Source organism: Canis lupus, chromosome 13, assembly GCF_003254725.2.
Source record: "Canis lupus dingo isolate Sandy chromosome 13, ASM325472v2, whole genome shotgun sequence".
Lineage (NCBI taxonomy): Eukaryota > Metazoa > Chordata > Mammalia > Carnivora > Canidae > Canis > Canis lupus.
In genome coordinates this window covers 1,006,789-1,023,900 of record NC_064255.1, presented here as the reverse complement: position 1 = coordinate 1,023,900, position 17,112 = coordinate 1,006,789, and the positions used below count along the sequence as shown (strand labels likewise).

Sequence of the window (17,112 nt, the reverse complement as noted above, 5' to 3'; positions counted from 1 at the left end):
TGTTACATTTTTACTGAATTAATTTTGGTCCATCAAGTACACCATGAATAATCCTCTTACTGCTTTCTTTTAGTTATCTGCATATGCCATACATGCAGATGACTTTTAAAGAAGGCAAAACAAAACAAAAACACATTTTATTACAGCATGCAGTCAAAGTATAAAACTAAAGCCTCATAAGTGAAGTCAAAATACAAGTGAAAATATTTGCAGCCTAACCAAAGACTAATAATTTACCTTGTGTACAGATAAGAAAAAGATTAAAAAAAACCAATCAGTAGTAAAATGAGCAAAGAAATTGAATAGATGGTCTAGTTTCATAACAGTATTAAAAGATACTCCGTTTCACTCATAATAAAAGAAATGTAAATTAAATCTATTCTGAGTAACAAGTTTTTAGCTGACATGTTGACTGAAATCCAAATATATAGTTAAGTACTTTGTTGGTGGAACTGTAAAAAAAAGAGGTTCTCTCATGTGCTAGTGGTAGGAGAATAAATTGGTACAAGCCCCCTGAAGGGCACTTTGCTAATATCTATCAACATACATATATATTTATATAATGTACAGTTATAGTAGATAAAATATAAAATGTAATCAATAACTTTAGTAATTAGCATATAGTTATTATAATGATTTTATTAGTTACATTGCATTGTTATGACATATGATTATGCCTATAGTATATATATGCTTGTTTATCAACATATATGCTTATATATTTTTTTGTGTGTATGTATGTGTAGTTGTTGGACTTTACAGTTTCATTTCCGGGAATTTATCCTGCAGATAATACTGGCACATGTGTCAATTGATTTAGGTATACATTTATCCAGTGCCGTGTTGTTTATAATGGCAAAATGAACTTAGATATTCATAAATAAGTGAGTGGTGAGTAAGAGATGCTACATCTTTGTAATAGTATAGGATATAGATGTAAAAAAGAAAGAATGAGGGCAGCCTGGGTGGCTCAGCGGTTTAGCGCTGCCTTCAGCCCGGGTCATGATCCTAGAGACCTGGGATCGAGTCCCATGTCAGGCTCCCTGCATGGAGGCTGCTTCTCCCTCTGCCTGTGTCTTGCCCCTCTCTCTCTCTGTGTGTCTCTCATGAATAAATAAATAAAATCTTAAAAAAAAAAAAAAGAATGAGGATGTTTTCTATGTACTTGTGTTGTAGAAATCTCCAACATAGGCTACATGTTAAGTAAGAATGGCAAAGTATTTAATAGTGTGGATAGACAGAGTATGTTTAAAATGCTATCTTGTGTGTTAGAAAGGGGGAGAAATAAAATATACATTCATATTTGTATAAAGCCTTCATAAGAAGCTAATAAAACTAGTTATCTTAGGTGTTTCTGGGCAGATTAAGAACAGGGTTGAAGGAGACTGTTTGCCTTATTTTTTTTTATACTGCTTGATTTTTGAACTATGAACATATTGCCTCTTAAAAATAAAATTAAAAATTTTATAAAAGGTCTTAAGGAAAATATTTTTTTTTATTTTTCTTTCTTATCAGTAAGCTAAAAAAGCTGAGTGAAGACAGTTTGACTAAGCAACCTGAAGAAGTTTTTGATGTATTAGAGAAACTTGGAGAAGGGTAAGTACAAAAAATATGAAAGCAGCCATAGGTAATGACAGAAAATGATAAAATACTGTGTAATATTAATCTTCACTAGAGTATTTTTTCTTCAGTTGAATAGCAGTAGTATAGAGGGAACACAACACAGTAAAAGTCATATATGACATGCCCATGGCAAACATCAAAATTTTAAGATGAAAAACTGAAAGCTTTTCTTCTAAGATCAGTTGTATGACATGGATGAACATGCTCACCACTTTTATTTAACATAGCATGGGAAGTCCTAGTTGTGGAGCAATTAGGCAAGAAAAAGAAATAAAAATATCAAAATGAGGAAGGGAGAGGTGAAACTTTCTCTATTTGTAGATGACATGATATTATATATAGAAAATCTCAAAGAATACACCAAAAAAGTTATGAGAATTAATAAAGCAATAAATGAATTATAATTATATCAAAAAGGAGAAAATAGGAAAAATTTAACCAAGTAGGTGAGAATCTGTATACTGAAATCTGTAAGACATTGATGAAGAAATTGAAGACACATACATCAAAAGATACTCTGTGCTCATAGATTAGGAGAATTCATATTGTTAAATGTCCCTATTACCCAAAGCAATCTACAGATTCAGTGAAATCCCTAACAAAATACCAATGGCATTTTTCACAGAAGAAGATCAAATATTTGTACAGTTTGTCTGGAACCACAGAAGACCCCAAATAGCTAAAAGAATTACTAGAATAAAGAGTAAAGCTGGAGGCATTATACTCCCTGATTTCAAACTGTGTTACAGAACTGTAGTAATCAAAATCATGAATAAATAAATAAAATCTTAAAAAAAGATTTGGCATAAAAACAGATATATAGAATAATGAAATAATAGAGAGCCCAGAAATAAACCCATGCATATTTAGCAAATTAATTTAGGACACAGTTACCTCAGTGGGCAACGGGCAATGGGCAAAAGATAGTTTCTTTAATAAGTGATGTTAGGAAAAGTGCCACATGCAAAAGGATGAAACTGGGCTTCTGTCTTATACCATACATAAAAAATCAACAAAAAATGGATTAAAGATTTAAATGTAAGACCTGAAACCTAAAACTCCTAGAAGAAAACATAAGCAGTAAGCTCCTTGACTTTGGTCTTGACATGACTTTTTGGATTTGACACCCAGAGCTAAGGCAACAAAAGCAAAAACAAAAACAAGTGGACAACATCAAACTAAAAAGCTTCCGCACAGTGAAGGAAACTATCAGTAAAATGAAAAAGCAACCTGTAGAATGGGAGAAAATATTTGCATGTGATATATCTGATAAGAGGTTAATATCTAAAACATACAAAGAACTCATGCATCTTAATAGCAAAACCCCAAACATTTCAATTAAAAAGTGGGTAGAGGATCTGAATAGTTATTTTTCCAAAGAAGACATCCAGATGGCAAACAGATACACGAAACATCACTAATCATCAGGGAGATTAAATCATAACCACAGTGAAATATCACCTCATGTTTGTTAGAATTGTAATTATCAAAAAGACAAGAAATAACAAATATTGGTGAGAATTTGGAGAACAGGGAACTGCTATGCACTGTTGGTGAAAATGAACATTGGTGCAGCCACAATGGAAAACAGTATGGAAGTTCTTCAAGATAATAAAAATAGAACTACCATATGATCAAGCAATCTCATTTCTGGATAAATATATTTATATATGAAGGAAACAAAGTCACTGTCTTGAAGAGATATCTGCATCTGTGTTCACTGCACCATTATTTACTTGGAGACAACATAAGTGTTCCATTGATGGTTAAATGGTTAAAGAAAATTTGGTATATACAGATGGCCCCCAACTTACATGGTTTGATTTATGATTTTTCAACCTTATGATGGTGCAAAAGTGACATGCATTCAGTAGAAACCATGTGTTGAATTTTGAATTTTGATCTTTTCCTGGGCTAATGATCTACAGTATGATACTCTTCTTGTGGCGGTGGTTAGCAGAAGTAAACCACAGCTCTTAGCCATGCAAGTGAGGGTAAACAATTGATATAACCATTTCATACTCATACAGCTGTTCTGTTTTTTACTTTCAGCACAGTCTTCAACAAATTACATGAGATATTCAACACTTTATTATAAAATGAACTTTGTGTTAGGTGACTTTGCCCAACTATAGCATGGTGTTAAGTGTTTTGAGCATATTTAAGATGGGCTAGGCCAAGCTACCATGTTCAGTAGGTTAAATGTATTAAATGCATTTCTTTCTTATGTTATTTTGAACTTTGTTAAGCAAGTGAACATAAGGCCATCTTTTAGGACATTTGGACTCATTTGGGGAAAAATGAGTAATAGATGTAAATAGATGTAGATAGAGTGTCTCAGTGAGACCAGAATAGTTGATATGATTTTAAAATAATTTATGAATATGAATTGTAGAAGGACTTTCAAAATAACAAAAAACACAAAACAATTAAAATGGTGTAACCCAGGGAGAGCAAGGAAAAGGAAAAAAGAGAAACAAAAATGTTAAGTAATGAGCTAAGTGTAAGTTGGAAGGAATAAAATGAAATATATTTTTCACTAAATGTCAGTTCTCCCATTAAGGAACACCTGCGTGATACAGTTGGTTAGGCATCTGACTCTGGTTTTGGTGTAGGTCAGGATCTCCGGGTGATGAGATTGGGCCCCATCTTGGGCTCTGTGTTTAGCATGGAGTCTGCTTGGAGTTTTGCTCTCCATCTGCCCTCCCTCCATACTCTTTCAAGCACATTATCTCAAGTGGGTAAATCTTAAAAAATAATCAAAGAATAAAAGACAAATTAGTAGGGTCAATTAAAATGGAAAATCTAGCCATATGCTATTTATAAGAGGCCTGTATAATACAAAGGGTGAAAATGGAGGGATATTTCCTATTAGAGATACCAGATAAGAAAGATATTCACACAAATAAAAATAAAAAGAAATAGGAGTAATATTTATATCCAGTTAATTACTTAAATGATCTTAAGTGAATAAAGATGTATAATATCCAAATAAAAAATAACAAGGGACATAAGGTAATGACTTAAAAGACAATATATATGAAATGTATATGTGTCAGTCACCAAGACAGTTAAATTTGTCAAGGAAAACTATTAGAAATGTCAGAGGAATCTAATAAAAGTTTATGGGATATTTTCATTTATATCTTTCAGAATTGGATGAGAGTAACAGAAAAAAGGACATAGAAGGTATAAATATTACCAATAAGCTTGATTATATATCTATATTTCTATAAATATATAAATATATATTTATAGATATATTTATATATTTATAACTACATATATTTTGGCATTCTGCCTTTTTTTGGTATGTTCATGGAGCATTGATTAAATTTTAAAAAAGATTGTGAGTGTCTCTGTCTCAATTTTGATTATACTCTACTAAAATGAGAAAAATAATTACAATATGATAAAACCCATAGTTATTGGAATTTACACATAATCTGAGGTAACCTGTAGATTGAAGAGGAATTTGTGAATTATTTAGAAAAGGAAAAAGAAACAAATCATACCATTATCTGTGGGATCCAGAGAAGTAGTAATTAGGGGAACATATTCAGTTTTAAATACCTTCATTACTAAAAAAGAAAGACCAAAAGAAAAGAAAAAAACTTAGTGCTTATAAATGAACTTAGAAAAATAATAAAATATATGAAAAAATTAAGAGAGAATTCATAAAGGAAAAAATTTAAATAATGAAATAGAAAATAAAATTTAGGAATGATAAATACAAAAGCATTTTCTTTCTTTCTTTCTTTCTTTCTTTCTTTCTTTCTTTCTTTCTTTCTTTCTTTCTTTCTTTCTTTTCTTTCTTTCTTTCTTTCTTTCTTTCTTTCTTTTATTTATGATGGACAGAGAAAGAGAGAGAGAGGCAGAGATACAGGCAGAGGGAGAAGCAGGCTCCATGCTGGGAGCCCAACGCGGGACTCGATCCCGGGACTCCAGGATCGTGCCCTGGGCCAAAGGAAGGCGACAAACTGCTGAGCCACCCAGGGATCCCCACAAAAGCATTTTCTTTGAGCAGGTCAATAAAATAGTTAAACCTCTTCTGAGTTTGACTAAAGCAAAACGAGCAAAAAGTGTTCGAAATAAGAGAGAAGACAACCAACGATAGAGAAACAATTTAAAGAATTAAAGAGACTGTTACATGCTGCTCTAATGACAACTCACTTGAGAATTCAAAAGTAGTTGCTTTTATAATAAAATTTAAATTATGTGAATTGACCCCTGAAGAGGTTAAAACTTAATTATATCAATTACCATGGAAAACATGGGAGGACAGTTAGATATCTGTTTATGAATTAGGGCAGCCTGGGTGGCTCAGTGGTTTAGCGCCGCCTTCAGCCCAGGGCGTGATCCTGGAGACCGGGGATCGAGTCCCATGTCAGGCTCCCTGCATGGAGCCTGCTTCTCTCCCTCTGCGTGTGTCTTTGCCTCTCTCTCTGTCTCTCTCTGTCTCTGTCTCTCATGAATCAATAAATAAAATCTTAAAAAAAAAAAAAATAACAGCTCAGGGCACCTGGGTGGCTCAGTTGGTTAAGCATCCTTAACCTTAGGTCATGACTTTAGGGTTGTGAGACTGAGACCCATGTTGGGCTCTATGCTCAGTGGGAGGTCTGCTAGAGGTCTTTTCTTCTCCCCCCACTCGTGTGGGCACGTGCACACTCTGTCAAATAAATAAATCATAAAAAAGAAAGATACCAGTTCATAGCACCAGTATTCATAAGAGCCAAATATGGAACGTCCATCAGCTGGTGAATAGATAAGGTGTGATATATCTGTGCAATGGAATACTGATACATGCTGCAGAATGAATAAACATTCTGTTCAGTGATAGAAGCCAGATACAAAAAATCACATTATTACATGATTCCATTTATATGAAGAATCCAGAATAGATAGGTCCATAGAGACCAAAAAGCAGATTCCAGATGATTTGGAACTAGATGGAAGTAATAGTTATACAACATTGAGAATGCACTAAAATGCCACTGAATTGCACATTTTAAAGTATAAAATGGTGAATTTTATATTCTATGCATTTTACTAAAAATAAAAAACCCAGCTAAGTCTTTGAGGACACATAATTGCAATTATTTTTATGAATCCAGTGTAAGTTTAATATCAAGAACTAGATGTATAAAAAAAGAAAGTTCAGCCTTACTTTGCTACCCGTAGTGGTTACCATGCCCTCTTTATCTCTGGTAGAAAGATATTGCTAGTTCTTTTCACTTCTTTTATGATTCCCATCATTCATTAAAATTGGAGAGCTCCACTGTTGACATCTCTGACCTGCACTGTGGATCTTCCAGTGATGTTAGTTAAGGGAGTATCCTCTGGATCCTTTCAGTGAACATAGAGATTGGGTGAACAAGTCATATATGATATATCCATTCCAGTACTTGAGCTACCTGAACTTTTGATCTCCTTCCTCTAATGTATACTGAGGATTGCTGGCATTTTTACATAGGTCATTGTAGAGTCCAAGTTTCAGTTAACTAACTGAGCGTACTGTTAGGGACATTCCTAACTGTTAGAGATAACACTGAGTCTGGAATTCCTGGTCTTGCATCCATCACAGAGAATGCCTTTCTCTCTGGAAATCTTGGAATCCATTCCCATATATCTTCTTTAGAATTCTGCTGATAAAAACTGACAAAATCTTACAACTTTTTTGGTATGAATAGTAGTAGGTGCTCTTGCATCAGATTTATTTTCATTCTTCTGATGTATGGAGATTGGAGTATAGTTAGAGGAGTAGGAGCAATGAGAGGTGGTGGAGGAGGATTTACTTTCCCTTGAAAATGACTGCCTCAGATGAGGTCATTATGGAGTCTTTAGGCAGTGTGAGGCCCATCTTGAACCGAGATGGGATGCTTTCACTCGGCAAAGGATGCTTGGTAAGATTTGGCGGGGGGAGGTTCAGGGCAGTCAGATTAATAAATATCTTCTTAAGTGTCCCATTACCAATTCTCTGGGTATGTCTCTTAATAGTTAAAAGTCTAAATTTAACAGAATAGATCTGGTGACGTTGTGAATTTAGTTTGCAGTCTAAGCTTCCAGCTTAGATTGGATCTTGAATTTGTTTTCAGAATTCTTAGCCTTGTGCTTACAAGAATTAAGAAATTCTTTTGGGGTCTTCAGAAGTTTTCTGATTCTTAGTCTTGAGCTGAAGTTTAAGCTCTGAGCTTGTTATATTTATTATATAACTTTTCCAGCTAGCCTATTCTTTAATATTTGTACTCTTATTTCCACCGTAGCATTGGTGAAAATAATGCTATTGATAGAGGTACTTGGTCTTTTAAAGCTTTACCTAGAATTCAGACAATTAAGAATAATAATTTAAATAATTGTTTTGCCACTGAATGCCATAAACTGTCAATATTCTATTTGTTATTTGCATTGAAGTCATTATTATCTTCAGGTCTAACAAAGAACTAATTCAAGATTCTCATCTTTAAGATTCTTTCCCTTGGAACCACTTCCAGTATCAAAAACTATTGGTAGCAGGGCTTGGTCAAGAAAAGAAAAGCTACTCTATATGTACTCTGGGTATAGAGACATTATAAAATTAGAAGCTCAAATGACTTGTGGAAGGGCCACAAATGCAAAGGTCATCAAATCTGCTGTTGAAAGTCAGAGAAGCTAACACTGAATATCTCAACCTGAAACACTGAAGTGGATGTTTCTTAATAGCTCACTGAGAATCTGCTGGAATCAAGAATCTTTGGGAAGCTCCTGCCAACTATCTCATTCTGTAGCAGGAGTGTAGTGGTTATCAGAAGCTCAGTAGGAAGCCGCTGTGTATGTCATATCTGCCAATGCATCTGCTACAACTACATCTGAAGATTGATGGTTTCTTCTTAACTTTTTGTCATTCATATTTCATGCATATTCTTCTCATTGTCAAATTCTTAACTGGGATCTACTCAGGGAAAGGAATTTTGGGAACCACAAAATGTTCCCAGCTTCTCTTTTGCAGTGATGAGACTTTAGAAGGGAGTGATGGTGTTGCTTAATTCATGATATGTAAAATCCAGCACTAAATTCTTTATTGACTTTTGAGGGAATATATATACACACATTCAGGTTTATATACATATACATGTATACATACATATATTATTTTTAAGGAGGGATATGTGTGTGTGTGTGTAAATTAGGACTACACACACACAAAAGTGTGAGTATCAAACTAAATTACTTTGGAAAGCTTAAAGAAACAGGATAGGATAAAATACATTTCTTTCTCTTCTGTAGAAATGATATAGTGAGAAGAATATGATCTTTGGAATCCTTATATGTTTAAATTCTGTCTTTGTATCTGTTTCCTCATCTTATAAAATGGTGATGGTACTATTTTACCTTACAGTTGAGAGGATTGAATTTGATAATGCATGTAAAAACAGTCATAGTATCTGGCTTACAATAAGAACAGTAAGTGGTAGCATGGTTTAGTTTGTCTTTTAATTCACACCAAAGTATATATGGCTTCTCTCTCTCATTGTTTCTGCTTTTTAGAACACATAAATATTTAATTGGCAAAGTTTCAAGTGTTGTAGCAGAGATGCTTTTTTGGCAAGTGGAAATTGGATCCTGTTACTCATTTTATTTATGTAAGCCTATGGTCTTGCTCTTGAGGAGAAAGGCATGTTTGAGGAGACCTTAGATGTATGACTTAGGGGAAACCAGATTCCCTGCTTCTCTAACTTTGGTATAGTGTGGTCCTCAGCTGAGGGTTTCACTCCCTTTTTTATAGTCTGCATAGGCATGGGACTTTGATATTCTGGAGATGATTTTGCTTTTGCCTTTACTCCTGACTTGAGACTTTGGCTGTTTTATTCTACATTTCATCCTTTTAATTTCCATTTATATCTTCTTAATGCTGCATTTGTTTGAGTTGACAAACCGTTAAGTCTTTTTTTTTCATTCATAAAAAAAAGCAAATCCTTATGTATTAATTTGATGATTTTAGTAGATTTTAAGTATATAATTGAAACATTAAAGCTAAGGTATAAGTCACTTTTCTTATTTGTTTACTTTATCACCATTATACATGCAAAATTTGTAGATTTTTCTTACGATGTTTGAAAGGAAAAAAATAAAGAAATGTCTTGGTTTCTTTTAGATCTTATGGAAGTGTATTTAAGGCAATACATAAGGAATCTGGTCAAGTTGTGGCAATAAAACAAGTACCTGTTGAGTCGGATCTTCAGGAAATAATTAAAGAAATTTCCATAATGCAGCAATGTGACAGGTATGAAGAGATTTTATTTACCTTCATTTTGATGACTTTGCTAATAATGTTAAGTAAATACGTTTTTTGGTCATCTGGTTAGTTTTCTGACTTTGAGTCTGAAGTGAGATTAATCCTTCAGGGAAGATGAGGATAGTTTTGTAGGATTGTCTTTAGGATTTAAAGTTCTAGAGCAGAAATGATATTATAAAGCAACATGTGATAAAAATTTGGGGGCAAACTTATGGGTGAAAATAATTTTTTATTGTTAAGGGGCGGTCATTTCATAGTCTTTTATATATATATATTTTTTTACTAATTAAAAACAGCTATGATTTATATAACTCTAAGTCATTCAACAAATGCTTACTGAGCATTCCCAGTGGTACTGTACCAAGATCTAGGAATATCAAGAGAACTAAGATACTGTTTTTTTCTTGAGGGGCTGGTAATCTAGGGGAAGACAGATACTTAATAGCTGTAATATAGCACTGTCACTATGCTTACTGCTACGTGGGGTGATGTGAGAGGAAGGAAGCAGAGCACCTCCTCCAGCCAGGAGTTATGAAGTCTGGCATGCTGAGGAAGAGTTCATTAAAATTGGGTGAAGAAATGGAGGGATGAGAAAGTAAAGAGAATTACAGGTACAGAGGTGAAAAAGAGCTCAATGGGTGTGCTGTTCTGACAAAGTTTAGAATTGTCTGACTGGAAGGTGGGAGACAGAGATTGGTGTGAAATGAGTTGGGAAGGTAAATGGAGCTGATCCTAAAGGGTCTTATATGCCCTATTAAATAACCCAGTCAGAGATGCAGAGTTTATAAATTAGGACTATGTTTAGCCTATAGTTACTTAATTAAAAAGAGATTTTATTACTCTCCCTTTTACAAAAGGTCTACAGGTAGGGCTGGTATAGCAGCAACAAAGTAACAACTGTCAAGGCTTCTTTTCTTACATTGTACCATCCTTAGTATGTGATCGTTATCCCTGTGCTTATTATTTCATGGTTATAAGAGGGCTGCTCTTGCTCCAGCCTTATGTTTGCGTTTCAGGCAGGAGGAAAAGGGAAAAAGCAGGAAAGAATTATCCCAGAAACCCTCAGCTTATGTTTTATTCATCAAAATTGATTGAGTCACATGGCGTCTTACAGCTGCTGATTTAGGGGAGACTGGACACACTGTTACCCCTAATCTAATCAAGGTTCTGTTAGTAAGAGAAAAACTTATTCTTCCAAAAGTATATAAGATGTATATAAGTCCTTTGGCTAATGAGGTGACTGAATAATCCTAGAGGAATTTTGTTTCTTGAGTCTGTTCAGTTTTGCTTTTCTTTAGTGTGTGCTATATATTTAGGTTATGTTGCATATTTCCATTAATTCTGCATAACTGGAAGTTTAAGTGGTTATAGGAAAGTATAATACATTCCTCAGCTCCCTGATCAAAGTATATAATTTGAATTTTCCCAGACCTTGGTATTAATTTGGTAACTTGATAAGAATGTGGTCCCCAGTTTGATGTAGAAGAGGAAAGATTGAGCGTAGAGTAGTGCTAGTCCCATCAGATTTTTTTTTTTAAAGATTTTATTTATTTATTCATGAGAGACAGGCAGAGACACAGGCAGAGGGAGAAGCAGGCTTCATGTAGGGAGACTGACATGGGACTTGATACCAGGTCTCTAGGATCATGCCCTGGGCTGAAGGTGGCGCTAAACCTCTGAGCCACCTGGGCTGCCCCCATCAGATTCTTAATACTTGGGTGTTGCTGTAATTATTTTTATTATTATGGTTAAATGTAATTTAGGGACTAGTGTTGTCCTTTAGAGATTTTAATTGAGTGTGCTCTAGGGAAGGCAGGGTCTCAATTACTACTTGTTATACATATCTTCCTCTAACCTTGGTACATCTTAGGACTGATCAGCTCTTGCTTACATTTCTTTCTTAGCTTCCTGTTCACTTTGCTTTCATTTTTGGCTCTTCCAACTCATTTTCTACCCTAAAGCTAGAGTCATCTTTCTAAAATGGAAACCTAGTCAAACATTCCCAGTTTAAAACCTTAAGTGGTTTTCCTATTGTTTGGATAGGTCCAGTCTCCTAAGGATAGCATATAAGATCCTTTATAATTATGCTTATGTTTCCAATCTTCTCTCTTACCTGTGTTTCTTTTTTAATGTTTACTTGCATTCTCTGTCACCTGACTCTTAAATTCTGTGAATTTGGGATTATATCTTACTAAGTGCTCTTGGACCTTGCCATATAGGGTTATTCAAATACAAGTATTACTGATTCTTGTCTGGGTGATTCAACTGGACAATATCCAGAAGGAACTTCACGTTTAAGATTCTTGGATCAAATTTTTAATTGTTGCAGAGAAGCCTTGCAAATTCTTGTTCTGTTAATGGCATCAGCACTTAGTCTTTCACAACAAAACTAAGAGTCATCTTTGTTTCTTTTTCTGTTACTTCTGATGACACCGTCATACACATTCTCCTTCTGAAATGTCTTCACTATCTTATCCTTACCTCATTCCCTGAGAGGAGTCCTATTTCTTACCACATACAATGCCTAGCATTGTACTTTTTTGTTGAGTGAATGTGAATGGATATGGTATATATAAGGAATATGAAAGAGCCTTATAGGTTGAGGGAACCCTAGGGAAATCTAGTCTTTGTTCTTGTTATATACTTTAAACTACTAAGGGGAAAGAATAAAAGGGGAAGAAAAATGTGAATACATTTCTAGAAATTTTGTATCACTTTATTTATCTTTAATATTTTATTTATTTATTTGACAGAGAGAGAGAAAAAGAGAAAGAGAGAGCACAAGCAGAGGGTGTGGCAGGATGAGGGCAAGAGGGAGAAGTAGGCTCCCCACTGAGTAGGGAGTCTGATGTGGAGCTGGAACCTAGGACTCTGGGATCATTACCTGAGCTGAAGGCAGATGCTTAACTGACTGAGCCACCCAGGTGCCCCATTTTGTACTACTTTATGGCAGAATGCTTTGTATATAGTAGGGATGTCTCAAATATTTGTTGAATGAAATAAATAGATGGATGAAACAATTACTGGTAAAAAATGGCTCATGCCTTTTGGATTTCACTTCCAGATTCAGTATTCATATGAAGTAGTAAAGGATCAGAAAAATTAATAGGTTAAAAGATCCTAAAAATGCTAAAAGATAGGGCAAGTGAAAAATAAAGTAGGAAATGACAGAAACAAGCATTACATTTCAGCTACTACTGGTGTTAATGTAGACGTGTTATGGGAAATTGAAATAAAAGTGATTTGCAAGCAATCAATACAAATTGAAAAATTCCCACTTACAGCTGTAGAATTTGGTTAGAGAAAACAAGATTTGCATTTCTGAAATTGAAATAAAGTCTATTGAGCTAGTTAAGCACTTGGCACATTGTCTTGCTTTCTACACTCTAAAACGAGACCAGAGGGTGTTTAAATTTTCTTTGTTCATTTTAGTAAATATTAAACATGTGTTTAATACTGCATTTTGGCATAAATATTTGAGGAAGCCCATCTGCATTGTTTATTACAGAATCTTTTGTGTCTAGTCCCATGCTTTGCACAGAGTAGACATTTAATAAATATTTGTTGAATATATAAATCATAGAATGTTAATGCTAGACTAGGTCTCTATTAGCTTAGAGTTTTACAGATGTACTCTGTTCTAAGGGAGGTGGGGATATTCTCCTCAAACAGTGAAGAATTGAGCAGAATGAGAAACTTTAGTCATTGCTTTTATCTTTTCTCTATAGCGGGACTCATTCTAAAATTTTATTTGAGGGAAGGGCTCCTGGTGCTAAAGCATATTTTAGAACTATTTTACAGGTAACAGAAAATGAAACCTAGAGCTTTGACATAAATTGTCGAGGATCACACAGCTAGTTAGGGACTGGGATGCTATAATAACTCACATTTGCTGACTCCAGGGCCAGCGCTGAAGAGAGCAAAATCTACACAAAAGATTCCAACAGTTCAAAGTGAAGCACTCTCAAGGCATTGCTAGAGGTGGAGATAGGAGCTGGTCAAATACTTGGAACACACTGTGCTAGATAATGTGGGTACAAGGGAGCCACAGTTGACACAGCTCCTATGTTCCTGGTCTTTACACTTCTCAAGGAACTTCACATATCTAAACCAAGAGAAATGTGTTGTTACCATCAAGGCACACAATCACTTCCTTATTCATTCAACTAATATATATTGAGTACATATTGCTGACAGTAGCCTTTATGTGTTGCTCACAGGAGATACAACAAGAATAAGTCTTAGACTTTAGAGAGACTTTCAGTCAGAAGAGGCAGATAACTAGATGGGCTCTTTTAATACAGTGTGATAAGAGCTGTGATGAGGTAAAGATGGGGTACTGTGTAAGTTGGAAGATAACCTAATATCTTGACATTGAAGATTCAGAGAAAGCTACAAGGTCCTAGAAAGCTAGGAGGTCATACACAAACTGAGTAACTTTGGATGACTTAGATTTGGGGGGCAAAGAGAAGAGGTGATCCATATATTGGGAATAGCACATGTTTAGCTGGGCTGCTCAGAGGCTTCCACCAGTGTACCCTCTCCTACCTGTTCTGTTTGCTGATGTTTCTGGATAAAATCCCATTTAAACACTGTTAGTAAGGGCCTTACTTCCTTCCCCCTCCCCAGAGTTTGAAAATCACCATATTGAAGGATTTGTAATAAACTTTGGCAATTTGTATCAATTCATGTATATGTATATTCATTTTTGGATTGGCCAAGAAATAAATTGCTATGATTTAGGTTTATATTGGGAACAGTTCAGTTTTCATAGGAGAATATTCATATGGCCTTTGTAAAAACACTGTGTTACCCTTCTTAAGTTTAGAACACTATTATGATGGTAGGATGTTAATGAAATTTATGTAATGAAAAATAGCTGTTTCTTAGTATTTTAATTATCACATGCTCATAGGGAAGACTTTAGAAAATATTTGTAAAAAGTCCTATCTGTTAAGGATTCTTGTCCAGAATACACAAAGAATCCTTAAAACTTAACAAGAATACAAAATTAAAAAGTATGCCAAAGACCTTAATAGACACCTTCACAGTGAAGATATACAGGTGGCAAATAAGCATGTGGAAACATGATTCACATCCTATGTCATCAGAGAAATGTAAATTAAAACAACAATGAGATACCACTACACACCTATTAAAAGGAGCCAAATCTGGAATACTGACAAGACCAAATACTGGTGAGGGTGTGGAGCAGAAGGAACTTCCATTCATTGCTGGTGGCCATGCAAAGTAGTACATTCAGTTTAGAAGTCAATTTGACTGTTTTCATATAAAACTAAGCATACTTTTAACCATATGATCCAGCAGCGGTTGAAAACTTATGTTCAGGGATGCTTGGGTGGCTCAGCAGTTGAGCGTCTGCCTTTGGCTCAGGGCATGATCCCAGAGTCCCAGGATCAAGTCCCACATCGGGCTTCCTGCATGGAGCCTGCTTCTCCCTCTGCCTGTGTCTCTCTCTGCCTCTCTCTCTGTGTGTCTCATAAATAAGTAAATAAAATCTTCAAAAAAAAAAACCCAAAACTTATGTTCACAGAAAAACTTGCACATGTATGGTTATAGCAGCTTGATTTATAATTACCAAAAACTTGGACGCAGCTAAGATGTCATTCAGTAGGTGAGTGCATAAAGAGACAATGGAATGTTTTTCAGCACTAAAGGAAATAAGCTCTCAAACCGGAAACTTAAATGCTTATTATTAAATGAAAGAAGCCAATCAGAAAAGGCTACATACTGTATGACTCCCACTATTTGACATTCCGGAAAAGACAAAACTATGGAGACAATAAAAGGATCAGTGGTTGCTAGGTGTTAGAAGGGTGGAAAGGATTTTTAGGGCAGTGAAACTACTGTGTATGATAATATAGTGGTGGATATAATCAGTATACATTTGTCCAAACCCACAGAATATATAGCACCTAATATGAACATTAAGGTACAGTAGGACTTTGGATGTTAAGAATGTGTTAGTATAGATTAGATTCATCAGTTGTATAAAATGTACTACTCAGGAGGGGGATGCTGATGATGGGAGAAGCTATGCATGAGTGGGGGCAGGGAGTGTCTGGGAGATCTCTATCTTTCACTTAATTTTGGTGTGAACCTAAATCTGCTCTAAAAAATAAAAATAAAAATACTTTTAACAATACGTGGTTTTGTTCAATTAAGATAAATTCAACTTGTATAAAAATGTTAATTTTTAGGCAGTAAAAATTAATGTTTGAATTTCTACAAGAAGCTTAAACATAATGATTCACTACAAATAATTTGTACCATGAATAATGTTTATATAAGGTGCAAATAGACAAGAAGAGTTTGTAGTGCTTCTTCCATTTTTCTCTCTGTTTTTTTTCTTCTCATTTTATACTGTTTCTATTTTGAATCACAATACTAGAGGAAGACTGTCAGGATAAAGGGTGTAGAGGAGGTGTGAAAAGGAGATAGGAATAGAAAGGATATAGTCTTTAGGCACAGGATGAGAGGCAACACTGCCCCCTCCCCCCAGAAAAGTTCTGGAAGATGATACATAGTCTCACTGGGTTGAAGGTGTTAAATAGGGGAAGGGAAATGAATATACGGGACAGGAGAAGGAAGCAGTGGGAGATGGCATAGGAAAGGAATGGAACATGGCTCATGATTGTCACACCAGTTATCAAGGCATCATGTTTCACCTTTGCTTCTGGGTGTATGCAGTAATTTGACTTGAGTCTTTCTTGTCCCTCCACCCAGTGGAATTTTCTAAGTCATATTTGGCTATTTAGCAGGCCAAAAATATACGGAATTGCTGGGTTCTCATATGTCATGTAAATCTGTACAGAGGCTTAGTCAAGATTCTTAGGAATTGTGGCTGAATTTAAATTTTTTGTGTTGCTTAAAATTCTATAAATAACAGAGCTTTTGTCTTGAAGGAAACTGCCTCCTCTCTAGTGTTTTAAGAATCAACGTGTGGTTAAAAAAACAGATGTTAGGGTATCTAAATAACTGTATAGTTAACTTGCCAGCTGAAATGAATAGTGTCACCTGACAGTCTTTCGTAGGATAATCCTCTTTAAATGCTATTCAATTGTATTATTTTCTTGCATAAACTTTTTTTTTAATATTTTATTTATTTATTCATGAGAGACACAAAGAGAGGCAGAGACATAGGCAGAGGGAGAAGCAGGCTCCATGCAGGAGCCTAATGTGGGACTCAATCCTGG

The 17,112-nt window shown here is 34.9% G+C and overlaps 1 protein-coding gene across 8 annotated transcripts in view; it reads left to right on the top strand.

Annotated features, from left to right (window-relative positions):
• The window catches only part of STK3 (serine/threonine kinase 3), a 375,334-nt gene that overhangs the window by 134,657 nt on the left and 223,565 nt on the right, over positions 1–17,112 (top strand). For 3 of the 8 annotated variants that reach the window (XM_035714551.2, XM_025451100.3, XM_025451101.3), the window contains exons 2-3: positions 1,516–1,596; positions 9,755–9,883. The exons of 2 other annotated variants lie outside the window; for them this stretch is intronic. In XM_035714551.2, coding sequence (XP_035570444.1) covers positions 9,867–9,883 — 17 coding nt within the window. In that variant the 5' untranslated portion in view covers positions 1,516–1,596; positions 9,755–9,866. Of the gene's footprint in view, positions 1–1,515; positions 1,597–4,776; positions 4,813–9,754; positions 9,884–17,112 lie in introns of all 8 variants that reach the window. 3 more of the 8 variants (XM_035714552.2, XM_035714541.2, XM_035714543.2) reach the window with 3 other exon arrangements.